This window comes from Lycorma delicatula, chromosome 1, assembly GCF_047948215.1.
Source record: "Lycorma delicatula isolate Av1 chromosome 1, ASM4794821v1, whole genome shotgun sequence".
In the NCBI taxonomy this organism is placed as follows: Eukaryota; Metazoa; Arthropoda; class Insecta; order Hemiptera; family Fulgoridae; genus Lycorma; species Lycorma delicatula.
In genome coordinates, this window is record NC_134455.1 from 281209305 (window position 1) to 281236361 (window position 27057).

General features: G+C 34.0%; 1 protein-coding gene across 2 annotated transcripts in view; it reads left to right on the top strand.

Moving 5' to 3' along the window:
• LOC142332236 (transmembrane protein 135-like) overlaps positions 1-21017 on the top strand; it is a 62469-nt gene extending 41452 nt beyond the window's left edge. For both annotated transcript variants that reach the window (XM_075378541.1, XM_075378549.1), the window contains 3 exons: positions 17578-17718; positions 19321-19484; positions 20798-21017. In XM_075378541.1, the coding sequence (XP_075234656.1) occupies positions 17578-17718; positions 19321-19484; positions 20798-20849 (357 nt within the window). In that variant the 3' untranslated portion in view covers positions 20850-21017. The remainder of the gene's footprint in view (positions 1-17577; positions 17719-19320; positions 19485-20797) is intronic.
• Positions 21018-27057: the final 6040 nt, after the last annotated feature.

Consider the following 27057-nt stretch of genomic DNA (forward strand, 5'->3'; position numbering starts at 1 on the left):
CTATCACATCCAGAACACAGTAATCATAATGCCTCAGTAAACTAAACTGCTTAAATTGCATAAAGTTTTAGACAAGACAAGTGGGATGTAGCCTCAAAGATAAAATGAGTGCAAAATAGCACAGAGACTTAAAGTGGGCAATGTCCAAGACAGGTATGAGCATATTGTAAATCATTCTACATATATGAAAAAAACCACATCCTAATAATATCTACGACCTCTGGATACAAGCAAACACAGTAACTGATATTCTTAATGGACAAATCGAGTTCACATATAACAAACATTTGACGCCCCATTGTATCAAGTACATTGTATCAAGTGTATCATCCTGTGTAAAAAAAACCATCAACTGAAGTTATTACTGATATTTAAATATATAAATATAAAAAAAAGTTAAATATTTCTTCCTTTAACCTATTTAACATTTAAACTCTATTGGTCAATGAGTCTACCAAAAACAAAATTACATGACTTTATACTTTTCAAAAATCCCTGTATTAACTGCTCATTAAGTGACTCATGTCATTCGTGTAAATGACTCATTTCTCTTGTATTATTTCTTCCCACAATTTTCCACACAAATGGATCACAATTTTCAGATGGATTCCTATCTAGTGAATTTTGAGGTCAGTCTCGTTCTTTTATAACTATCTGTGAAAATTTTGATTTTTTTTTAACCAATGATAGTATGCAAAAGCTTGCTAAAACACACCAGAACCATCTGGCTGAAGTTTAGGTAACTGGGGAAAAACTGTGAAAAAAAAAGTATTTTTTTTTTTTTTTTTACTTTTAGGACCATAATGGATCACTTTAGTTCATTTAGTTCATCTTTTTGGCAAGTTCTTTCTTTTCTTGCTGATTTGTTGTTTTTCAGCTTTTCTTTTTTGCCAATAATTTCTAAGATCTTCTTGGCCTTTCTTGTTCAGAGTACACCCGGCTTATCGTTTTCTTGGGTTTTGATAGGAATCTTGTTTCTTTATTTTTTAATTTCTCATAGTTTCCGGTTGTCGTTTTTAGGTTTTCATGGGTTGTGTCTAGTTCCTCCATGTCTTTCTGTATTTCGTATAACCATTTCGGTCTGCTTTTCTTGTTACAGAAAAGTTCAATTATCCGTCTGATAAGTCTGGTCTCTTCCATTCTGAAAATATGAAAGGAAATTCTCTTCTTTCTAAATGTATTAGTTATCGGGATGATCGTTTAGTAAATCTCTTCGTTTGGAATAATTCTCCAAATCCCGTCTTTTTTAATGTTTTTCCCGATGCATCGTCGTAGAATCTGTCGTTCAATCTTTTCCAGTTTGTCGGTAAACCTTGTCTGGTACGGTCCAAATATGGTTTCGCATCCGTAAAGTATTTCTGGTTGGATAATTGACTTATAATGTCTTATTTTTGTGTTTATGGACATGCATTTTTTTGTTATAGATGTTTTGTGTTTTTATTGTGGCTTTGATAGTTTATTTATTCTTTCATTCCAGTTTGGATTTTCTTGGAGGTTGTGTGTGATGTTTTCCCCCAAATATTTAAAGTTTTCTACTAGTCCTATGTCATTATTGTTTATTTTTACTTTGCTTATGCATAGTGGGTCTCTCACCATAATTTTGGTTTTTTCGTATGAAATTTTTAGACCAATTTTTCCTGCAATCTCTTCCAGTGTTGACAGTTGGTATCTGGCCTCTTCTATATTTTGGGCCAGTAGGGCTAAATCGTCCGCAAAGCCTAGGCAATTTACTGAGATATCTTTTCCTATTTTAACGTTATCTTTATTTAATTTTTTCCAATTCCGTTTTATAAATTCAAGGGCACAGTTGAATAAAAGCGGTGACAGTCCATCTCCTTGTCTCAGTCCTGTTTTGATGTCGAATGGATCAGATATTTCTCCACTGAATTTAACCTTGGATTTGGTATCCGTTAGTGTTAGTCCGATGATTTTGACTAGTTTTTGGGTGAAGCTCTTAATTTCTCAGGATTTTTAGTAGGGATTCTCGATGTACACAATCATATGCTTTCTTGAAATCAATAAAAGTCACTACCAGTTGTTTATTCCTTAGTTTATGATACCTTATAATTAATTTTAAATTTAGAATTTGTTCTGGGCAGCCTCGCCACGGTCTAAATCCCCTTTGGTATTCCCCTAATTCTTGTTCCAGTTGGTCTTTGATTCTGTTGTAAAATAAGTATTTTAATTATAACTGAAACATCTTTTTTAAAGAACAATTCATGGCTTTCTGAATATTTTCTGGACTTTACTTTTCACTATTTGTTTTTCATATTTGTTGCTTTCTTATTCCTTTAACATATATTGCGATTCATTATAGTCAGGATTAAGACAGTGCTTTTCTTCAGTCTTCTCTAATCTAATCTCTTTACTTTTTGGCCCACTTAAGCCATTTTTTCATTATTATACAGAGTGATTTTTTAGTCCTGTTACCCGATTGTTAATGTCTGATAATTTGTTTTCTAAGAAAGGGATATTTTGTTTTGTGACACGAAGTTGGTAGCGCTACTCAACCGGTAATAATACCGCAGTGTGACTTGATTCTCCTTGAGCTGTGTAAACTTTTGTTCCGTTTCCGGTCGTGTTACGAAAGAATGTCTTTTACTGTAGAACAAGAGTTTTCATTCTTGAACAATATTTTGCTACGAAATCGTACGCCAGTGTAAAAGAATCATTTCAAATTAAATTTGTTGGTGTTCCTTCGCCAGAAAAAATGTCAATTTCTAGGCTAGCAAACCGATTTCGAGAGACAGATATGTTTGCGACAGAAAACGTAGTGGTCGACCAACTCGCTTGACAGATGACGTTTTAGAGAATGTGAAAACAAGATTGCTCAATTCTCCACTGAAAAGTTTACGAAAACTTTCCACGCAAGTTAGTTTGTCATATTCGAGTGTTCAGAAAGCTAGTAAACAATTGAAATTGTATCCGTATCGCGTACGATTAGTCCAAGAGCTTCAGCCTCCAGATTTAAACAAGTGATTGCAATATTGCCTTTAGTTTAACGGAATCAAATTTTTAAACACAGTGTTCTTTAGTGATGAAGCTTGGATCCATCTCGATGGTTCCGATTGCAAAATATTGTTCAAGAATGAAAACTCGTTGTTCTATGGTAAAAGACATTCTGTTCGTAACACGACCGGAAACGGAACAAAAGTTTACACAGCTCAAGGAGAATCAAGTCACACTGCCGTATCTATACCGGTTGAGTAGCGCTACCAACTTCGTGTCAAAACAAAATTTCCCTTTCTTAGAAAAAAATTACAGACATTAACAATTGGGTAACAGGACTAAAATATCACCCTGGTAGTTGTTCCTTTTCAGAATCAAATGTTTTTTTCTTGCCTCCAACAATCTCTCACAAACTGTTGATTCATGTACTTTGGCTTCAGCTATTGCAGAAGGTCAAAATTGTTTTTTTTCAACCTCTACCTTAGTTAGTATTTCTAATGAAAAAAACATCATCGAGCATTAATTCCTCGTTTTTGTGTGCAATTTCTTTAATTTGTAAGTGATTTGTACCACATTCAATTTTCATTCAAATAATTCTGGCTACTACACTTAAACACACTTTCATTTGGTAGATAAATTTCTCCAAGTAAAGGAACCATTTTTCATAAAATGAAAGTACAGCTTTCTTCTTAGGAGTTGAATATATTATTAAAAATTTAGTTTTTCGAACATGGCACCGTTTGATATAATAATTATTATAAATAATTTTTTTTTTTAAATTATAACAATAATAACAAATGATAACGATTGAGAAACTATTACAATACGGACGTAGTCACTTAGACTTAAACTTTATTTTTTGACAAATAATAAAATGACCATCAATTGTTATATATATATAATTCAGTTACGGTAGTTTTATCATTTTAATCATAATTATATAACTCTAGACGATGGCAGAATAGCCGAAAGCGCTCGAGGAAATTAAACTGAAATTTGGTAAGCTGTTTTTTAAAATTGTATGTAATAAATTCTCTAATCATAAAAGTTATGTTTAAAGACTCAGAAAATCGTAATAAAATGAAAAAGTGGAAAAGAAAAAACTGAACTCCTTCAGGACTTAAAGCTAATCTAACAAAACATTATTAGCTTTTATTTTTGTTGAAGATTAAAAGAAAACGCATGAAATCAGGCCGGTCAACAACAAAATACAAAAATATTTTCTTATTTCGATTAATTTTCCCAAGGGCTTATGAAAGATCGGCATAGCATTTGATTAATAAAAGCGCCACGAGTTACTTTGATATAAATATTTCACAGAATTCTTTTTTCGTTTTTGCATTATTGATCTTTATAGAAAAAAATATATATAAATATTAAAATAATTGTCATTCAATATTTTTCACAGGCTAATAATTAAACGTCCTCTCAAAAAACCGTACAGCAAACCAAAATATAACAAGCTGTATGAAGATTCTAATTTAATTTAGCGCTATCCATCCGAGAAAAGACTTCTCTTTATTAGTAACATAAAAATTAAGTAAAAATCGCTTGTGATACAGAATTAGAAAATTCTGATAAATAGTATATTTACTTTAAAAATTACATTTTTAAGAAAGTACGTTTCTGCTGTATTAACATTTCATCATGAAAAAGGTTAAAAATTTATTTGTTGCATTATTGTATTTCTTCAATACCTGATTAGCTGTGCGGCCTGTAAATTTCTTCTACTTGATAATGAACATTTCTTTAACTGATTTTACTGTTTTTAAAAGTTTAATTTTAACAGGTCTTCAGTGTCCGCGATTTTAACCATTCGGCAATTTTTGATTTTCGTGTTGAAGTGTGGAATTCTTTCAGTTTTCAGGCATTGGAACGGTGCATTATCCATTACTATGACGAATCCTTCACCAACAATTTCAACAATTTTTTAAATCACTGCATAAAATTGTCACCATTCATTTCTTCATGATACTCGTGGGAAGATCTGATTTCAAATATCCATAAGTCATCATTCTAAAACACATTTTCACTTCCTAGGTCCGTAATTATTAATCTTTCACCTTTTCCAGCCAAAGTTTTCATCCTAGTTCACAAATTTTCCACAAAAGCAACTTTTGCGCTCTTTATTTCTTTATCTGATACATTTTACCGTACATGTCCTGCGTTTTCCAAAGTTTCATCTAGATAATATATTGTCTTACTCTCTTCATAAATCGCTGAATTTCTTTTAAATATTCCCTGCGCCATGAAATATAATATTCACGTTCAATCAACAACTCAGCCTAAACTACTGAGATATTATTCATACATGCTGAATTCATATTTATATCTGCTGCCGGGTTTTGTGAGACAAGATTTAGTCTATTTATGTTTCATTATTTTTTTTGTTGTAATTACTTTTCTAATCCCTTTTAAGCATGAGTAATTACAGCTTATTTTTCAGCAATAATAGCAAAATAACTAAAAATGAGTAGTACTAAAATAGGGGTACGGCGTCAAAAATGACGTCATTCCAAGATGGCGGGTGTCCGCCATCTTGAATTCAAGATGGCGGTGGTCGGCCATCTTGGATTGTGACGTCATTGACGCCGGAGCCCCGTCAGTGTTGCCAACTTGATTTATTTTGTGTCGACAGCGAGTCAGTGTTGCCAACTTGATTTATTTTGTGTTGACATGTTTATATATTGAAGTAATATTTCAAAGGTTGGTATCACTGTTGTGTGGCGGTCGGTTTGAATTAAATAAATAAATAAATAATATTTAAAGTGAAAAATAATTCGGTCGGCTAGAGGATTCGAACCCGGTCATGACGGGACGCGACAGACTGACGCCTTAAACCAATCGGCTGCGGTGACTCCCTGATGTAATGAGTGAAAAATGTTCTACGTAAGCTGTGAATTTTAACGTCACATCAGTCTGTACACACACACACACAAACACATACACACACGCGCGCGCACACACACACATACATATATACACACAAGTGAATAAAAAAAAATTAGACGTACCTCGAGGATGATCCTGGTCGTCCTGGCGATGGCGTCGGGAGGCGTTACCGTGACGGAGAGAGGTTCTCGTCGTGGATCGTGCACCGGGAGGCGGTGGCGGCGGTGTCTGCTGCGCGTGTGTTTGCGTGCGTGCGTCAGCGGAGTAACGCAGACGTGTTTACCGTGCGAGATGCGGCGCTCGACTGAAGAATTGTGGGACCGACGTGGTCTAAAGTTGTCCGATTGACCAATCGCAGCGTTGGAATTCGAATCGGCGCATGCGCACTAGCCGTTAGTGCGTACGTGCGAACTCAAACGTCGTCTCTAATAAGAGCGGATGCGATAAAGAAATTTTTTTTTATTATTATCGGGTCACTAATACAAAAGTGACTTGAGTTGTTGTAACCGGTTAAATCCGGTTGTGTCTGGATCTGTAAAATAAAAAAAAAAGTTATGAAATGAATTTATGTGTTGGAACACTCTCCTCACCATTCGCAAGTGTAATTCGACAACAGATGGTGAATCTGACGTCGGATTACACCGCAGGCCTCTGAACCTTCATCCAGTAATGCCGATCGACTAAATTTTATTTCTAAAAAATAGTTTTACATTACTGTATGGGGGTTTAGAGTGTTGTTGCATTTCCACACCACCCCATAGGTAGCAACCGCGGTGCGTTGAGATTTTTTTTAGAGTGATATCTCTCCCCAGTAGGCCTAAAAAACACTCGACTATATATATCTTAAGAAACGTCTTCATGATACTTCTTTACAAGACCGGGATGTTATGAACAACAAATGCAAATAATGAGTATTGATAAACTTATACAAGAAAGCACATCTATGTGAAACAAAAAAAAATCCCAAAATGACTCTCTAATTTATGTATGCGAAATCTACCTTCTTGTTTAAGTTTATCATTATTCATCATCTACGTTTGTCGTTTATAACATCACGCTCTTGTAAAGAAGTAAAGAAATAATGTTTCGCATACATAAACGTAATATTGCAAGCATATGTCTATCGCACCACTTTCTTCTATTTTGAAAATACTTAAAAAATGTGTTAAACACTCTCCTCACCATTTGTAACACAATTGATAGTGGATAAATCCAATATCATATCATGTCACGGGCCTTGGAACCATTGCATAGAGTAAACGTAAATAAATATCGTTTTTTTAAAAAAACAATAGTTAGTTACGATTTATTGTATGGGGGTTTAAAGTGTTTTTTGTTTTGTCTATGTGTGTAATTTTGTGTTGATTGTGTAATGTGTTGTAGTCCTTAAAAGGACTTATTTAAACATCGTAGAAATTAAAATATTCGTTGACGGTTTTCTTTATCCTCTTCTTTGCGTTTCGTATTCTTGTATAAAATAAAATAAAGAGAAGCGATGTGACGTCCTTTCATATATCGATTGGTTTTAACGTAATCGAATTCTGAATTTTCATTTGTGTCGTACGCCACCAACAGCGGTTGGGTATCATCGTCACAACCATCGGCAGAACAATCTACCTCATCACGACCTCTGAAGAAAAGTCCTCCGTCCGTCGCTACATTAGCTGTTACTCTTCTTCTTTCGTTTGCAGCATACACGTTTACAGCGAGTACGTTATTTTTTCGATGCGACGTATTGAGATTTTTTAACACGGACGCATTCAAATTCATATTCGACGAACGATTTAATTTGAACGCTTGCGACGAACGATCTGCTGCTGCTCTTCTTTCGTTATCGCTGTACGTTGCGTATGCGATATCGTGTTCTTTACAAGCGGCGTCCAACTTGTTTACACCGGGATCGCCTCTCTTTAATCGTTTTTTTAAATTCGTTCCCGGTCCGCAGTACTGGTATCCCGGAATATGTAACTCTATCGGTAGTAAATCGATCCCTTTATTTACAACCTTACCCGCAACCTTTTTGACGCCTTTTAATGCTTTATCGCCAATATAAGATCCCAACGCTCCTGCAGCTCCTGCTGTTAGAGTTGTTAACAGTCCACCGCCTCGTTTAAGACTGGCTATTCGTTTAGATCTTCTCACCTTACCCTTTAGAACAGGAGAAGAACGTTTTGACCTCCTCACTCTTGCCATGTCGGACTGACAATGAGCTTGTTAACTACATTCCACTATCTTACATTGGATCCGTGTTTGGCAATCGTACCATATTTTTATTCACATCATCCGAGACCGAGGGACGTATCACATTTTTATTAACATCCTCATTCTTCAATGTCTTATCAGTGATCGGTGGACGCACCATATTTTTTGTCACATCCTCGTTCTCCATTGTATCTTTACTACTTAGAATTGTGTTTGCAGAATCGCTTTGGTAATGATTGTCAGCGGATAGTACACTCATAAGCGTTTGTTGATTTAAGTTTCTGTTAGCGTTGTCGTTAATGTTTAATAGAAATTTGTAGAACCTAAATAGTGTGTCATCGATATATCCCTTAGTCGCAGTAATCAATTTTTGTATGTGTAATTCCATATCGTCCACGTAGGAGTTTGTTGCGACGTCCGTCTTTTCGACAGGATCACCGACTCTACATAATCGCTTATTTTGATAATTAATTGCGTTGTCATCATCTTTAAAAATCTTCGCTAAGAATACACGATTTAGATCGCTATGCATTACGTACTCTTCCACCAACGTTTTCTTCAATTGACCCCTCATTAGATCGACATATCCTTTAGTCGCGAGATCAGTCAACTGAACAGGTGCCTTGGCGTTTGTTATAACACTTTTTTGGATATCCACAACACCGTCTTTACTCGTAAAAATCCCATTTGTCACTTTGTCTACGTATGACTTTGTAGTGAGATCCGTGCTATTAATTGGTGCACCACCATTTGCGATAACGAAACCTCTTGCGTTAATTGTCTCATTTTTACCGAAAAGGTTTTTCCGTAAATAGTCGACAGTTACGGCGTCTGTTTTTACAATTGGATCGGCGATATCGCACAATCGCCTCTTTGAAAAGGAGAGTGCGTTGTTGTCCATCGGTGAAACCGTCGGTAAGTATTTATTATTCAACTCGCTTTGCTTTACGAACATTTTCTTAACGTGACCGATTGTTGCACCATCATCATCTTCAACAGGCGGTCCGACGTTGCACAAACGTCTTTTTTTGATATCGAAATCTCCATCGGCGGTTTTGTCAAACGTTTCGACAATCCGAGTTGGTGGTGGTTGGGCGGTTGCACTTCCAACCCGAGAACGACCGAACTTGTCGATACTCATCTTAAGACTGTTTAAAATAAAAAGTTCCCTGTACTACCCTCCTTTATGTATCCACCTTCTTGTAGTTCTTCTACGATCGAAACTATTTCGTTATTATGACCGGTATGACCCTCACGTTTCGAAGCCAATAAAAGTCGCAGTCTATCGCACAGTTCATTCGGATCGTCCCAGTAAACGTAATCCGGTCTAACAGTTTTCTTCGCTCTCATCAACAGACCCGATCCGGTTATTGGACTTTCGTCGTCATGACCGCTTTCCGACGAAAGGTGCGTACGAGGAAACAGTCTTTTGATAATATTCTTGTACTTTAACGATCGACTGGAAATTATGCGACCGGTATTTTGACTTTTATGCGCCTCAATAGTTTCTAATATTTTCTTATAGTTATTTAAATCTTTGTTTGTATAATCTACAGGCTCATTCAAAAAAATCAATTGATATAAACCTTTGGAACCGCTATACGTCTTGTTGTCGATAACTATTTTATTTCCTTTGAACTGGAGTGGTTTTGTTCCGATCATCCATTGATCGTCAATGTTTTTAACTCCGTAGACGTTGTCTATTTTTTTACCTTTATCCGTTACGGTAAGATCCAAGAAATGTTTTGCACGAAACCCCATCGTTTTCGGTGTCGACGGGTCTACAGGTTTCACGAACTGTTTTTCCGACGTCGGTGTTTTAAAGAGTCTTCTCATAACCGTCGGTGTCTCTTCCACCACCTCCTTTTCAACCACTCCATTTGCATTCTCTTCTTGTTCTTTTTTAACATCGTACTTTTGTTTAAACGATTGATTAAGTTCTCGGAGTGGTTCGACAATAGGTTTAAATTGCTTTTCAATGACTTGTTCCGATTCTGTTATTCCTTGCGTAATAGCGCGATGTTTTCGTTTAATCGAATCTCGTATTCTATCGATTTCCATTACCAACTTCGCAGACGACGACGACGAGGATGGCATATCGACCTCGTTCTTGTTCGACATCGCGGTTACGAATGATCGGAAAACAGTCGATCACATCACCATCCTAGTTCCACCGATCTAAAGAACACTGCTTGTTTTTTGGTTCTGCGTAGGAAACGTATAACATCGATTAACGAAACATTCATTCTCACCGGACGACGATTGGTATTGCACAATTCGCGGTAATATTGTGTCACACCCTGATCGATAGACGGTATCATGACTTTCGTGCTTGTGTCTTTAAAGACAACAGCCCTTTTTACATTTCCAACCCACAGCGGAATATCCACAACCGTTGAGTGATCGCGTTGTGGTACCTTTGTCAAGTACCGTGTGGAAAGTCGTCTGATCGGATGACGGTCACCTTCAACAACCAAAATTCGTCCGGTTTCGCTCCTGCATATTCACACCACTTTCGCAGCAGATCTTCGTTTTGGATTTCAAACAGTTCGCGTCGTTCGTTGTACCTCAATCCGAACGAATCGGCGTATAATCGCAACGTAGGTAGCGCTTCGTTTAGAAACTCGCCAGAAAAGAGCGCCTGCGCCCTGTTTTTCACGATGTCGAACGGTAATCCTCCTCCTCTTATCGGTAATGTTTCTGGTACGTCGTCGGTAAATTGTACTCCGTAAGCCGTGTCCACAAAACATTTTCTACCGTATGATAACGCTAAGCGGTACAACGTTTTTGGCGACCTGATCGGAATAGTTCGTTCCGTGATCACTATACAGCATCTCGCTCCTTCTAGACGACTACCGTATTCCAACATGTGCATGTAAACGTTTGTGTAGTCCGTAGATGCATGCCGGTTTCGAAGTTCCAATAAAGGCTTTTTGTATACGAGTGGAGAGGGTCTAAATCTTGAAATAAAGTTCCATCCGTGTCGAATTGTGGTGTTGAACATGTTTTTATCGTATATCACCAGTTCGATTGGCATCTCGTATTTGTCACATTCTTCTAAAAATTTTAACCATATACGCTTATTGAAAATCTTACCTTCGCTAGTAATCATCAACAGAACGACCAGCGGATAGTCACGATTCATTCTATTTACATGTCGCCAGCATCGTCGGTCTTTATTTTCACAGTAGTTCACTTTACGACAGACGTAGTTACCGCAAAACTTCTGACAGTCGCTAAAATATTTGGAACACAAGTTGTTTTGCGGTTTTTGTCTAAAACGTATGGCGTTAGCGTACGGTGTTCCGTCCTCGTAGGTGTGTATGCTTGCCATTGTTACCGACTATCAACTGATCTCGTTTACAAAAACGTCGAAGCCTACTCTATATCGTCCACCATCGATATCGCTCTCCTTATCCACAACCAAAAATCCATGAGGTTTTCTCCATGCAACACCACACAGACTTTTAAACCGATCGAATTTCATATCGGTATTTACATGATCTTGATATATGTGACGTAAGTTGAGATCGTCTTGTTTGAATATAAGAAGGAGATTTGCGTTGTCCCGTACAAGGTGCTTCCCGGCACTGGAATATGTCTGAGTCAAATAAAAGCTATCGATGTTGTTGTGTCGCCCCATCGCAAAGTACTTGCGAATATTATGTTGCTTTTCGCAAGCTACATCGTCGAAAATCATTATCGAGTTCGGTTCCGCTTCGTCGGGTGCCATCACATAATCGTTTTCTGAGTATGCAAAAAAGCCGATCTCCGGGACACCAGTCATGACTTGTTCTAGAAACTTATATTTCGGTTGGTACAGCGATTTAGAAAACACGTAAATATTTCTGAATCGTAAACCGTCCGGTGAGAACAGCAAGTTGAATAGGACATTTGTTTTTCCGCAATTAGACGGTCCGCAGATAATACATCTGATTGTATTCGGTAGAAGAGGTCCATGACGAGACCTTTTTCCCTCCACACCCGGCTCCTGTATAATCGTCGAAGTTTTCTAGCGTAATATTACCGACCTGTTGACGTTCCAACTTCATGTTTATGACTGATCGATTCATTACACCAAATCCGCCTTATGTATCCAACTGTTGTGTTTTCCATCGAACCCTTGCCACTTTACAAATAGCCTATCGCCTTTTCTTCGTAAGACTTTCTCGACTAAATACACATTATTTGTAACGTTAGTTTTAGTGAGCTCTTCAGCGTAAAATTTACCGCTCACCACCTCACCGTGAACATCGATCAACGTGTAAGTACACGGACGCGTATAATCATGTACCTTATGTACGATAAATATTTCATTCGTCCAATTCGGTAGATATCCTTTGGCGAATGTCTTTGTAAATTTGCTTATACGCACTCGATCGCCGACATTGTATTTCGGTAAAGTAGGTTTTCGATAGAGTACCGTATTTAACCGCTGTAAAACAGTGGCTTGGTTTCGCTTATTTACATCTTTCCGTTTCATTCCGATAGTGCGGTGACTGGTGTTGTTGTATTTTGCGATCAACTTCGGTAGTAATTCTAACCACCTGTAGGTTCCTTGTTCGGTAAATTTTCTCCACATCATCGTTTTCAGTGTTCGATTAAACCGTTCGACAATCGACGCTTTTTTATCCGAATGTATGGAATAGTGATTTATATTGTACGACTGTAATAGTCGTTTAACCGACGGATTGTAGAACTCTTTACCCAAATCGGTTTGAAAATGTCGCATCTTGTGTTTATCCAATATGGGTTTGAGGGCTTTAAGCGATCTCCGTACCGGTTTTGGTTTTAATCGGTACGGCAAATGCTAGTTTAGAAAAACAATTTATAATCGTCAGTATGTAACGATAACCTTTGTTCGATTTAGCATATGGTATCATCTCAACAAGGTCAGCTTGATATAGGTCTGAAATACCTTTAAGTTCAACGCGTCTTGTGGGGTAGTTTCGACGCGCCTGTCGATGGAGCTCTTTAGCTATTGACGCCTCTGACGTTCATTGTTGTACTGACCGTATTTCGTGTGTGTATGTTTGGATAGGAATAGGAAGAAAAAAAAGGATATTTATTTCTTTATTTTTTTTTTTTTACCCACCTCACCACTCTTATATCCCGGCCTTGGCACCGGCCGTATCGATAACAATGATAAATCATTAATCGATCTGCACATATGTGCAGATCGGTTAAAGATTTAATGTGTGATCGATTCGGGGGGTTTAGGGTGGTCCTGAAAAGGACCGTTTTACATAAAGTGTCGTTTTACATTTTAAACGGTTACCGAAAAAACGGACAAGATGGCATACGCCGTGTATGTTCCACATACGGATTGTCTGTCTCTTCCCATTTAAACAAACGTATACAACAATAGTCACATCTGACCATATCGTCGATACCTTCGTACCTGAATTCATGCATAGCTAGGATCAGGGGGGAAAGTAACGGATTGTCCATATGTGGCCATAACGGCGTATAAATCTTTTTGTTACCGTTTCTAGTAACCCTGTAAAATGTATGGACTCTATCATAAAAAGAACGTTCCATTATGATTGAGTGTTAACGCAAGAATGAATAAAGTTTCGAATAATATTTTTTATCTCTTAAAAATTAACTTGTTTTATTTTCCAATTATTTTTTATCTGAATGAAAGTTCCGAAAATAAAATTTATACAAAGAGTTGACTTTATAACCGCGATTAAATTATCGTATGCAATTTATTTTATTTTCCAATTATTTTTTATCTGAATGCAACTTCCGCTGATAAGTTGTATAAAATTTAATTTATTTAATAATTATATTTATTTGTTCTAAGAAGTTTTATCAAAACCGCATAGTTGTTATCGCTCACACTGCAGTTAAAATTATATTTTAATAAAATTAAAAACAGTACATAAACTAAATTGATAAGATTGCAGTTTACTTATTATTTCTTTTTTTTGTATAAAATTAATTGGTAACCGCGTACTTGTTATCGCTGACACTGCAATTAAAAACAGTACATAAACTAAATTGATAAGATTGCAGTTTACTTAATATTTGTTTTTGTATATATATAAGTATCATTCTGACTTCAACATTTTACATGTCAACATTACGTATTGAAGAAGTGTTCACAATGGCTTATTATACGGTACAGCACGAAATTGATGAGTTGATGAGCGCCTTTCAAGACTTACTTGTGATTAAAGACCGCATATTGAGAAATATTTATGACCACAATGAAGTCGAACACGCGTCGAATGACTTGACGAATGGGATATTGAGGGCGAGACGACGGGCAATGAAATTAGTTGCTCGTTTCAAACACGATGCTCCACCACCACCATCATCACCGTCACCATCTAACCATCCAGAGGAAGAGGCAGAATCCGATGGGTCCACAACAGATTTCAATCCGATCACCAACGACGACAACATCAGCAATAACTCAACAACCTTATTAATATTCAATTGTAGCAACAGGTGATCCATACTATTTCTGATCGGACAATATATTTTGACGTCATCCGCAAACATCTGAAAATTGCACGTCAAAAGATCCCCGATATCATTTATAAAAATAATAAAAAGAACGGGACCCAAAACAGAGCCTTGAGCCACTCCAGACTTAGCCAAGAAGGATTCCTCAGACATCTGTCCACCAAAACGCACCGAAAAACGCCTGTCACGAAGATAAGAGGACAGCCAATCATTAAAACGATCGCTGAAGCCGAAGCCCTTGGTCTTTGAAAACAACAAATGATGGGGCATCTTGTCAAAAGCTTTGGTAAAATCAAAATATATCACATCTACTTGACCCCTATGCTCAATTGCATTAATTGAATCCTGCAAAAAGGCGGCCAAATTAGAAGCTGGTGAACGACCTTTAATAAATCCATGCTGAAATGACGATAACATCGGGAGAACATGGTCATAAATATATACAAATAGAATCCTCTCGAAGACTTTGGAAAAAGTACCTATGATAGAAATAGGCCTGAAATTATCCAGGGAAGGGACACCAGGCTTAGGTATAGGAGTAACAACTGCGTGTTTCCATAGGGAAGGAAAATAAGAAGACGACAAGCTCCAATTAAACAGGGAAGCCAGGATAGGAGAAACAATCTCATTATAATAATAATAATAATAATAATAATAATGCCCTGTGGTAGGTAATCCCCACGTCCGGAACACAACATCTACGTTCCACATCCAGGGCGGCAACAGATATACTTATGTACAATACATACAGCAGGCTAACGGGGCTCCGAGTAAATTCCTCGGATATATTCCTTTTTTGACCTGCTTTCATCTCAGGTCACAAGACGGATTGAATTTTTTGGCCACCTGCAGGATACGAACAATTATCGATTAGGAAGTGGACACATACCGTATTTAGAGCTGGCGATGTGGCGGCCAGGGTCAATGTTATTGCAGGTGTAACGGAGACCCTTCCGTTGTCCACATGCCCCTTGGGATGGCAAGCATGCAGCAATGGTGCCCATGTATGTCGGTGCATGGGAGCTCTGAAAGCTTCGGTGAGTAGGAGCCTGAGTCAGTGCAGAGATTGCGCATCCGCTCTCTGTCAGGACATATGCCGGTTCCACCGGATAATCTTGGATCGGACCTCCAAGATTAGTAGCACTGGAGTGGGGGTGTACCCCGGCGGCTAGCCTTGCTACAGAAGGGATCAACACCAATGGAAACACTTAAACAAACAAACGTGGCAGAGGGTGCATGTAAATACCCTCTTTTAGAAACCTCCGATTCACCACAAGCGAAGAGGAAAAAGAGTAAAGAGTGTGATAAAATTAAGAAACATGTTGATGGAATCAGTAAAGACTTATGGAAAAGTTTATTTGGCTATAATGTACCTAAGCCAAGATTTTAATTATTACAAAGGAGAATGGAAACTTTCAAAAAGTTAGTCCTTTCTTAATCGCTAGAGAGATTACTAATTGTGCTGGTGGTCCTGTTAAAGATATCCGGAAGACTTTTAATGGATTGCACGTCGAAACTATCAACGACATGCAAAGCCAGAAACTCCAAGTGTTGAAGAAGATCGGTGAATTTGCGGTATCTGTGCAACCGCATAGCACCCTTAATACATCAAGAGCAGTTGTTTGTCACGATCTTCTAAATTGTACAAGAAATGTCGAGTCAGGGAGTGACTCAGTGTCGCAGCCTAACCATGCGAAGAAATGGTGAGTGAAGTTGTTCCTTCGGCCTCGCATGTTTTAACATTTAATAGGCCGAACCTTCCTGAAAGGGTACGAGCTGGCATCCATCGACTTGATGTACGAGCATTTATTCCGCAACCTATGAGATGCTTTAAGTGTCAACGATTCGGACAGACTGCAGCTAGATGTGAAGCGCAGGAAATATTTATATGTGGAATGAAAACACATGAGGGTGATCATGTAAAGACCTTCCAAGCTGCATTAATTGTAAAGGGCATCATAACTGCCGATCAAGGAATTGCCCAGTATATAAATTGGGAACTGCCATTCAGGAGGTTAAAACGCTTCAAAATGTTAGTTATCCTGAGGCGAAGAAAATTGTTAGTCAACGTACATCTCGACCATCGACCACTTATGCAGAAGCAGCTGCTGCTCCTTCCACATCTAAAATTAACAGCAGTTGAGCAGTTGCTTAACACGAAGGCACCAAGCCTTGCGACAATGATTGAAAGAATCATTGATTCAAAGTTTGAGTCGACTCATCAGACAGAACAAAGTAAACATGAGAAGGCTCATTCCCGTACTGACGCCGTTGACATAGGACACGCACCAGTGCAGCCTAATAAACTAGCAATACCTGCGATTATAATGCCACCAACTGATGTAATAAATAAAAGTCTTGAAAAAGGAAAAACGATCACTCCTTCATCTAGTAATAAGGCTAAAGAAATTGTCCCGATAGTACAGGAAACGTCTGAGTCTACCGAAATGGAGGTGCAAGTCATTATCGAAAAAGCACCAGACACAAACGATAATAAAACTGTACGCATAGAGCCTTCAAAAGCTCAGAGAGCAGCTACGGTCAGAGCGTCTTTATCAGCCGGCCCTAGCACAGCCTTAGAGATTGAATCCAGTTCATCAGCCGCCGAAAATGCATCCCTTGGAAGTTTAGATTCCATAGCAATGATGCTTACTGCACCAACCAAGCTTTCATCACCTGATGTAAGCCGGTGAACGTCATTGGCATCAGAAAGAGAAGCAGATTCCATGTCCGAGGCCTCAGACACACTGTCATCAGAAGTTGAGGCAGTTCACATAATGGAAAAATAGTGCAAGAAAGGATGGCCGAAATGAAAGCCTAGACGGTAAATTTTGGATTTGAAGTTATAGCAAAATGTGAAATTGTGAACCCTTTTTAAATTTTGAAGTGGGACGGGGCTAATGACCAAAGTAGTCGATGCCCCTAAAACCTCAAAAAAAAAAAAATAAAAATATAGTGAGTGCAAAATTCACTTGATTCAGTTTTTTTTTAATTTTGTTTATGCCAAAGAAAATTAAATGTTATTAATAAACAATAAATATGTAAATTTTTTTTCAGATTGTGTCTTGTTTATTATGCCAAACTTTAGGATTTGATTCACCTTGGCACGCTATTCCTTCAGGATTAGTTGCAGGAGCAGTATACTTGCTGAGACCAGATTTTACTGTGACTGCAATTGCATTTACTAACTTATTAATGGTAAGTATTCAGAAGTATTCTTGATTAATAACAAGTAGGGAATCAATATTTAGCAATTTTTTTTTTTTTTATGGAAAAGTTTGTGGCTGTGTAAAGAAGGAAATTATATAATTAACAAAAAATATGTTTACTTACCTTATCTGTCTTACTCACTCTTTCTCATTCCATGAATAATAGAGTGCTTGAAGATGAATAATAAGGGAACTTATCAGATGTTTAACTCCATTAAAATTATGTTTGAAGTCTTATAATTAAGTGGTAGTTCACCTTTTCTTAAAATTCAATCAATTTCTCTCTTAAGTATAAAAAATCTGTGCAGAAGTCATGGATTTCAAACGCAATTTGACAAACAACAAAATTTAGATATCACTTATATTAGTTATCAGTAATTTCTTCTTACAAAAATCACAAAATCTCTTTTCTAATTTTTATTTTTTTATTTTAGTTAATTTTTATTTGCACTCAGTACATGGCTAAATCACATTAAATTTCTTCCCACTTCCTCACCAACAGTTGGGAGCAGCAATTTCTGTGGCTGTAATTATCCTGTACAGATGTTATGAAATTTTTCTTAGCAGTCTAGCTCTTCATTTATGCTTGTACAACAAACTACTGGTTAAAATGTATGAGTTTTCTAGTGATTATACAATCAACTCTTCTTTTTTAACTCACCTGTTTTGAAAACAAGTATCTAATACAGCACACATAGGATTACTATGACTGGGTGGGGTTCCATATATATGGTTGAAAAACAAATTATTTTAAGAATCTTTGACTATTAAGTCATTATGAGATTTTAATCAATTTTGAGCACAGGAAGCTCAGATTTTTACCATTTTATCTTTTGAAATGGACAGTATCCATTGACAGTGTTTCTATTTTCTGTTTAAAATATTTTCTATTTAAAAAAGAAATTAAAAAAATTGAAACCAGATTTGTGACTAAATTTTCATTTAATAATAACAGATTTAGTTTTAATGAAACAAAATTATAGAGTGTGCTTTTTGCTATAGACACTATGGTTCTGTCTATTCCAAGCTTATGTTTAATTTTCACTCAAGATCAAATAGGAATTATGTCTCTAGACAAATAAATTTAAAATAATAAAAACTTTTAAATTTTTTGTACATTCATCTTTATACTCATTTATTGAATGTACATGATGTCCATTTTAATACTGAATACTACCTCTAAATAAAATTTAAAAAAACATAACCAAGCGTATTCTGCTTGTGCATAATATTTTAGCTATACACTAAAAAAAACAGATATTTTGTAAAATTAGGGTTATTCACAAAAGCATGAAATAATTTAAGTATGCAATATCTACTAAAAAATTATGATCTGTTTCATAATTTTTTAATAGTAATAATACACTTTTAAGTGTTAGGGAGTTAAATCATTACTTTTAAAAACAATGTAAAGTTAGTTATGAAGTTTTGAATTTTAATAAAAGAAACAATGTTTCATACATATTTTTCTGAAAGTTTTACTTTACAATACATTAATTAATAATTATTTTTAGCATTAAATATTTTTTATTTTATCACTTTTAATGTGAATTGCATACCATTAAGAAGAGTTAAAAAACACTAATTTCAGGTTGCAGAACAACATTTTAGGATGGTTGGACAACTCCCCAAATGGCCGTTTCGTGAAATAACATTTGCTATTTGTGCAAGTTACTTGTATCATTCAAGATTTTATTATCCATCTTACATTCCTTCAAATGTCATTAAATTAATGAACGCCTACACAAATGGAAAGTAAGTCTGAAGGAAACTTCTAATACATGAAATATAAATGTTTGTTTTTTATAAGTAATGCATAGGTTATATGTAGAATAAAATTTTAAAAATTAGGTTTTTCTTGATTTCATTATTCAGTGAGTAATATCTGGTGTGATCATAGGTAGTATGTGCTGCACAAGACATTTATTAATTTTGAACTGAAGATAGAAATTAAAATTCGTTTATTTGGTCCTAGTTGGTCCTAGCATGGCATTACACTAAATTACACTTTAAAAGTGACAGTGTACTTTTCTCTGAAAAGTTGTCTGAGGTGAAATGTTCTAAGAAAATTTCTCAATCTAAAGAACTAGCTGAATTTACAGAAAAACAAATGCAAAATGATTATTTGGGTCAAATCATGTAATTTTTTTGTAAATTTGTATTAACAAACACATAGGAGGAATATCACGGTAAGAGTTTTCTACTTTTCTGTATTACAAAAATAACAGTAACATGTTTAGCAAGTAATGACTGCCAGCCCACCTGTTTAATTTATTGAACGATTAATAGTATTGAAATTGGAATTCCTTCTATAACAGTTTCCTCTTCAGTCAACTGTCATTAGGATATTATGGCAGTTTTAGAATTTCACTGAGTAGTAATCTTGACTTAGGATACAAGATTACGTTAAGTAAAAATTTATAGACAAAGTTATCTCTTGCTATAAATTTTTTTTGTCATGCTTTTTTTGTCATGATATTTCTGTTGTTGAAGTTAGATAAAAGTGCAGTTATTAAATATGTTCTGCTTTATTTAAATAAAATAGTAATTTTAATCTTATTATTCTTATTCGGTCACCTACAAGTGGAAATCTTATAAGCATTGTTTTGTATAGAATGGGGTAAATTAATTTGTTACTTCATACTCTCTGTCACTTTTTCTTTTTCAGCCCATTATTTCACAATAAAATTTTTTTTGTGATGCTTGTAAACCATTTGAGGTACAAATTGCACTTGTTGGAGTTACTTTTTCTAAAAATAATGATTTTCAATGTGCAGTCAGTTCATGTAGTGAATAGAGAATGTCTTGTAGGGCTGAATATTATCTGCATCTTAATAGACTTAGCTAGCTGATATGCAGCAGTATATTCAGCTCAGGAAATTAGTTCAGTCTTTACTTACCTAAGCAAACTTCGAATGGGTACTTGTTATTCTTGGGAATAGCTAAGCGGTTTTTGGGAGTGACACTGCCTGTTTGCAGTTATAGCATCTAATAAAGAATACAATCTTAATATATGGTTATTGTTTTTTTATCATGTTTAATATTATGATTTTCTCTACTTTTTTCAGCTCTGATGTTATATATTCCAGACTCCTAAAACTGGTTGATAAAGTCATATAAAACTGACAAAAGTTAACATCTTGTTTATTTTTACAAACTGTACGAGATAAAAATAATTAGAACTTCAGTGACCTAATACTTCTTTACAGCATTTGAAACTTATTTCAATGTTTTTTATTGTCGCTATGTTTTTGTAAATTAGTCTAATTCAATAAAATAAAATAGTATAGATTTTAATTACTTCAAATGTTTTTGTATATTTTAAATAAATTTCAATCTTATTAATTTAATAAATACATAATTTTATTATCTCTTCCTGGAGAGAAAAATTCATATTAGTTATGTTATAACACCAAAATTAAAAGCAACACAGTGACTTTTAAGCTACATACAACGAATATTATGTCACCTCGAAATACTATTTTTTACTTACAGGACAAATAACCCTTTGGTAATTGTTGAGGCATTTCAAACAGTATTTTTAATAAAAGAACTTCCTTTCATGAAATGAAAAATTAAAAAGTAACATTTTCTATTTTTAACACAAAATAAAAATATGGAAAATATTCAGTCTTAAACAAAATAAATAAACAGAAAATCAAAGAGAAAACAAATTAAAAATAAAATAGAACAAATGAAAATGAAATAGAAAATAAAAGTAGATCAATGGTTAAGTAACGTTTTAATGAAGGTTATATAATTGCTTAATTAATTTAATTTAACTGAAAAAAAATTTAATGAATTATCATCCATTATTTTTTTCTTTTTAGAAATATGATTTTTATTTTTATGAAAAGACTCATAATAAAAATAAAAAAAATTATAACAGATGAAATTGTTTTTATCCAAGCTTGAACTTATTATTTCATACTTTATTTCATTTTACGACGAAGAAATTTAATTTTTCATTTTTCATTTTTTTGCATAAGTGGTGGAAGTGGAAGTAATTAGCTATTGAACACTGCCATCATACTTTTCATTCTTATGATAAGTGCATTTCTAGGAAAATGGTTTCTACATCTATTAAATAAATAAATATTTACTACAAGGGCTTGATTTATTACATAAATAAACTCAATATAAAATTGACATTCTTTATCCAAACAGTATGTTACAACAATGTAATACTATTATTTTTTTGAAATAATAATAAGTCTAATGTTAATACATTATTCTCAGCTCCAAAACTTCAGTAAGTCTGTAAATTTAAATTCATGTAGTCTGGAAATAATTTTTAGTTTAAATTATATAAATAATTAATAATAATAAAATTAACTTTTTCAAAACATACAATTTTAAAATATCATCAATTATTATCAAATACATAACTAGTTCTTCGTCGCAGCTTCACCTGCACTATATGATTACTTGTGTTTTCTGTAGTGGTCAATCTTTGTAATTCTTACTTTTTAATCAAGTAACCGGAGACAGGTGCAGCTAGTCACACATACAGTAATGATTGTAGTGGCTGTGTTGGTTTAGTCACAGCGGCATTACCTTCGCATCCCTTAAAAAAATTCTGAAATTTTGATATTTCATGTCAAAATTTTTTGACATGAAATATAATAAAAACCTTTTCAGTTATGTCAAGAAGCATGGGTAAAAATTTGGTTGTGATTGATCTGGTAGTTTTTTTATCCCGGATAAACAAAAAACCTCTTCCTCTTTATATAATAGTATAGATAGAGACAGCATCATAGTCTGGGCCATCATACAAAATAACACTTTATTTACACAATTTATTAAAATAAATAAAAAATCACTATAAGTTACCGACCCTTGGACAGTCAATCATGAAAGGTCTTTTAAGGAATACTCCACCGGCTTAACCAAGCAACACCAGAGTTCAAAGAAGGCAGCATTTGGATACGATGGGCTGCCAAGTTAAATGCAATCAGAAGCACTGGAATGTCCCAATACTATACGCACAAACAAGAAAAATACACAAACCAAATCACCTAATTTCCACACACAATGTAAATTCGCTCATGCAGATTGGTAAACTAAAAATAATAACAGGCCTAATGGACCAACACAGAATTCTCTTTATGAGTCTACAGGAAATAAGAAATACTGACCAGGAAGCCATGGAATCTCAATGCCTATAGGCTCTACAAAGGTATACCTGGGAAGAGAGTGATGAAATGTTCCACAGTTTGGAACAGGGTTTTAGTCAGCCTCAAAATAATAAACACCATACAAGAATTCAAGTCACAATCCCCAAGAATCTCAACACTCACCCAAAAAGAATCTAATAAAATCTACACAGTAATAAATGTCCATTCATCCACTAATAATAAAAATAACTCTCCAAAAGATCGTAAAGAAACAAAGAAGTTCTGGATCTACTCAAAATTTACAGGATTTCTCCCTAAAACCAAAACTCATACATTCAGTCAAAGTATCCAGTTGTTTTTCCATAGCATCCTCCTGTTCTCATATTCATTTATCTCATAACCAAACTTTTCTGCTTCTCATTCATTGCTTGAACCTCTGCAATTTTCTTTCAATAATCCTAAAAGTCAAAGCAAGCAGTAAATGGTGATACAGTAAATTCAGTATATTCATTATACACATAATGCAATTTACAAATATCAAAAATTTAAAACCTCTTTTTGCATTTCTAAATAAGTTATATAATTTGGCACATTTAAAGGTAATAAGTGTTATTTTTTAAATAAAAACTTAAGAAATTACTCCAAGTCTTAAAACAGGTATAACTCCATGTTCGCCCTCATAATTTTCCACTAGCTTAAATATAGTAATGAAAATATTGCATCCAGTTTTGGCAAGTAAGTTGTTTTTTGTAATTACTTTATTTCCATATTATTTAAACCCACAGAGATCCTTTCTTTCAGATACATACTAAACAATATAAATGGTGTAAAAAAAAACTCTCAATATTTATATTTATTTACAATTTTGATCCTTTTCCTAATTTTTCTAAAACCATTTTTTGTATATTATTAATTTCCCCCCTTTTCTGAATAAGCCTTTTTTCTTTTTTAGTATGTATATCTAAAATTTGATGGTGCCGTCCCATTTCCATTAAAAATAATAAAGAAATGCTCACAAAAAGCCTGTAGGTGTTCTGAAAAAATACTGTTGTCACACCACCCATTACAGATACCTCATTATTCTTAAGTTTTTTGCAGTATTGTAGTCAATTCTGCTTCTGTGATTCCAAGTCTAGGTAATCAACCCATTTGAAAGATGGAACATATTTATTTTTAAAAGATCTATTAGGTTTTAAAAGTCTCAATAACTCCAGAGATGTCTGGGCTTGTTCATGTTTGTTCTTGTGCTTCAGCAAATTAAAGTTCTCAGAATGGATGAAAAATAACAATAAGTAACAATAATAAACTGATATTAGTAATAACTCTATTAGAATTCAAGTGTAAACAAGTGGAAAAGCAAGTTTATTTTATGCAAGTAACTCTTGAAAATTCTATATGGATTATTACACTATTTGAGAAAACAAAGAATACGCTGTCCTCCTAATCCATTACTCAACTGTTAACACTCAATGTATATGAAATTAATAAAAAAAAATGTAACAAATATGAGAATAAAACCATAATTTTTATAAAACAATAAAATTTAAATAAAAGGAATGTGGCAAATAAAGTGATATACAGAGTTTTCCACAAACTTCAGGATACCATGCAAACGTAACTCCTACGTCAATTTTAACAACTACTTACATGTACACAAAGGATTTACATTAAAGGTATTAGGTAAGATCTATTTTTAAAAATAGATAATAAAATTTTTATAATTATTTTTTCTTAATATGACTTACCTGTATATAAAAAAATGTTATTTAAATTAATGTTTTTACTTCTTACAATAGTAAAGTATATTTATAATACTAATTTGAAATTAATTTTGTAGAGGAAAGCGTAGTTTTAAAATAAAAACTCTTAATTAATTTACTCATCTTCTTTTATTTGTACTAACATTAATCACATCCTGTTGCAAACGGCTAAAGAAGAATTAATATAACTTTTGGTTAAGATGAGATGATCTTCATGAATGATGGGCTTTTTTGAAGCAAAAAAAAAGATGAGTGAAATTGGAGGATTATAAAAAAATTTTGAAACAAAAATAACGTATTTATAGATTGTTTTTTTAGAGAAGAGAAAAAGATCTCCCTGTATGAAATAAATATTCCAACCCATAAAAATATTGCCATAGTCATTAGAAAGACAAAAACAGAAAAAAATTGTTAAAAAGATTTTTATGTATTAGTCGGATTGGTAGATAATTAACAGTATATATGTCTCCTCAAAAGTCTGATCACAAGTTTTACAAATTAATAAATCAATTTTTAAAAGTTAATTTTAGGTTTTGTAAAAAAGAAGGCTACTTTTTCATGATATGATTAGAATTAATTATTATTCATTTTATTACATTTTTAATTGGTTTATTCAGATGATCTAACTCATTTCTAATAAAATCCTTTATAATTACTTTTCCAGAGTATATATATTTCAACAAAAAAAACTTTTATAGCCTATATCTGTAGTAAATAATTAATTACATTGCATGTATGTAATAAATTGTATAAAATAATTGTTTGGTTTTTTATTTATTATTTAAAATGATATATAAATTTTTGTCTGGAGTTAAAAAAAATTGGGAAGTGTAAAAAGTTTTTATGTTGATCGTACGGCTGGAAGTAGAGTGGCGGCTAGGATTACTGAAAGCCTTTTTCCACCAAGGATGTTGTGCCACTGCCATACCCTTTACTATCTATGTATAATATCCTATATAAATTTAATTTATGTTCATGTATAATTGTTGAGTTTAGCTGCCAACATAAGTCAGAGTTGGAGGCTAGCTGGTTGCATGTAGCAGAAGCTTTAGATTTTGACTTTAGGATCCTTTCTTAACGATTCAATTGCGTCTATGCTGTCTTCATTACAGCTTAGTGTAGTATTTAAAATTCCACTTTTTATTAGTTTCATATCCAATATATTTGTTTTGTACTCACAACCATACAACTGAATTAAATGATTAGTTAATATTCTGGATAGTGTTTATTATTATTTTAGGTCTTGGAAGAGCTATGATTCTATTGTTTCCTTACATTTGGACCAGCTTATATTACGGATTCCTTCATTAGGAGTATGTTCAGCAAAGAAGTTCTGTGAAATCAGAAGCCCACACTTCATTCTGCATTCTCCATAAGTCACTTTTATTTCTTCAAAATACTACAACATAATAATTTTACATTGTGTCTGTTTCTGCATATTTAAGTATTCATTTCAGAACCCTAATCTCTTCAGCATGGTTAAAGATTTATTTATTTACAATATTCTAGTTAAATATCTTTCAATTTTTTATAACTTCCACAGTTTTCCCTTCTTCACAGTTTTCTACTTGCAAACTCGTTTCTGTTTGGAAATGTCAAAATTCTCTTGATATTGCTTTCATCTTAGAGCATTGTTACACCCCTTCCAATTAAATCCCAAGAAAATGTTAGCTGCGAACTCCAAGAGTTGTTAGTGACTTTGAGAATATAATAGATTTCAAGAACTCACCCCTTTTACGTTCTTTCTTAATATCTTGTTGGGTAAAGTTAACAAAAATAAAAGAACACACAGCTCATATTTGCCAAAAGAAATTGGACTTTAAACGGAAAGAAAACAAATGAACTTAATTTAAATCATAACCTTAAAAAATAAAAATAAAATTATGAAATTAACATAACTTAATAAATATCAGCTGAATCAACATATGAACAATGATATTAAATGAGCAAATGCATGAATAAACATTTTTCAAATATACATTTTGAAATCTACAATATAACAAAGCCTGAAAACAAGAGAACATAAAACACCTTATTTTCAATTAGATACTTTAAACATAACATAATAAAAATAGTGTAACTGGAAAGCTGTTACATTACTGATATATTCCGTAATAATGAAAGTAGAATAAAATAATATTTAATTTATAAACGTAGATCATCTATGTGTAATATTTTATTTGTGTGCTTGAAAGATTGGATGTAAATTAGATATTAACTGATTATTTATTTTCTTTATTGTACTTGGATCTGTACAGAATTTGATATGCCGACATTAAAATCTCTAAGCTTTAAAACTTGGACATAATAGAAACAGGAAAAACAAACAAAATACACAGATTATCATCAGGTATATACCAAAATACGTCAATTGTAATGTAATAAAAGTAAAATAAATTTTTAATTACTGTATTATTTCTGAAATTTCTAAAAAAGTAATTTTTTGTGACT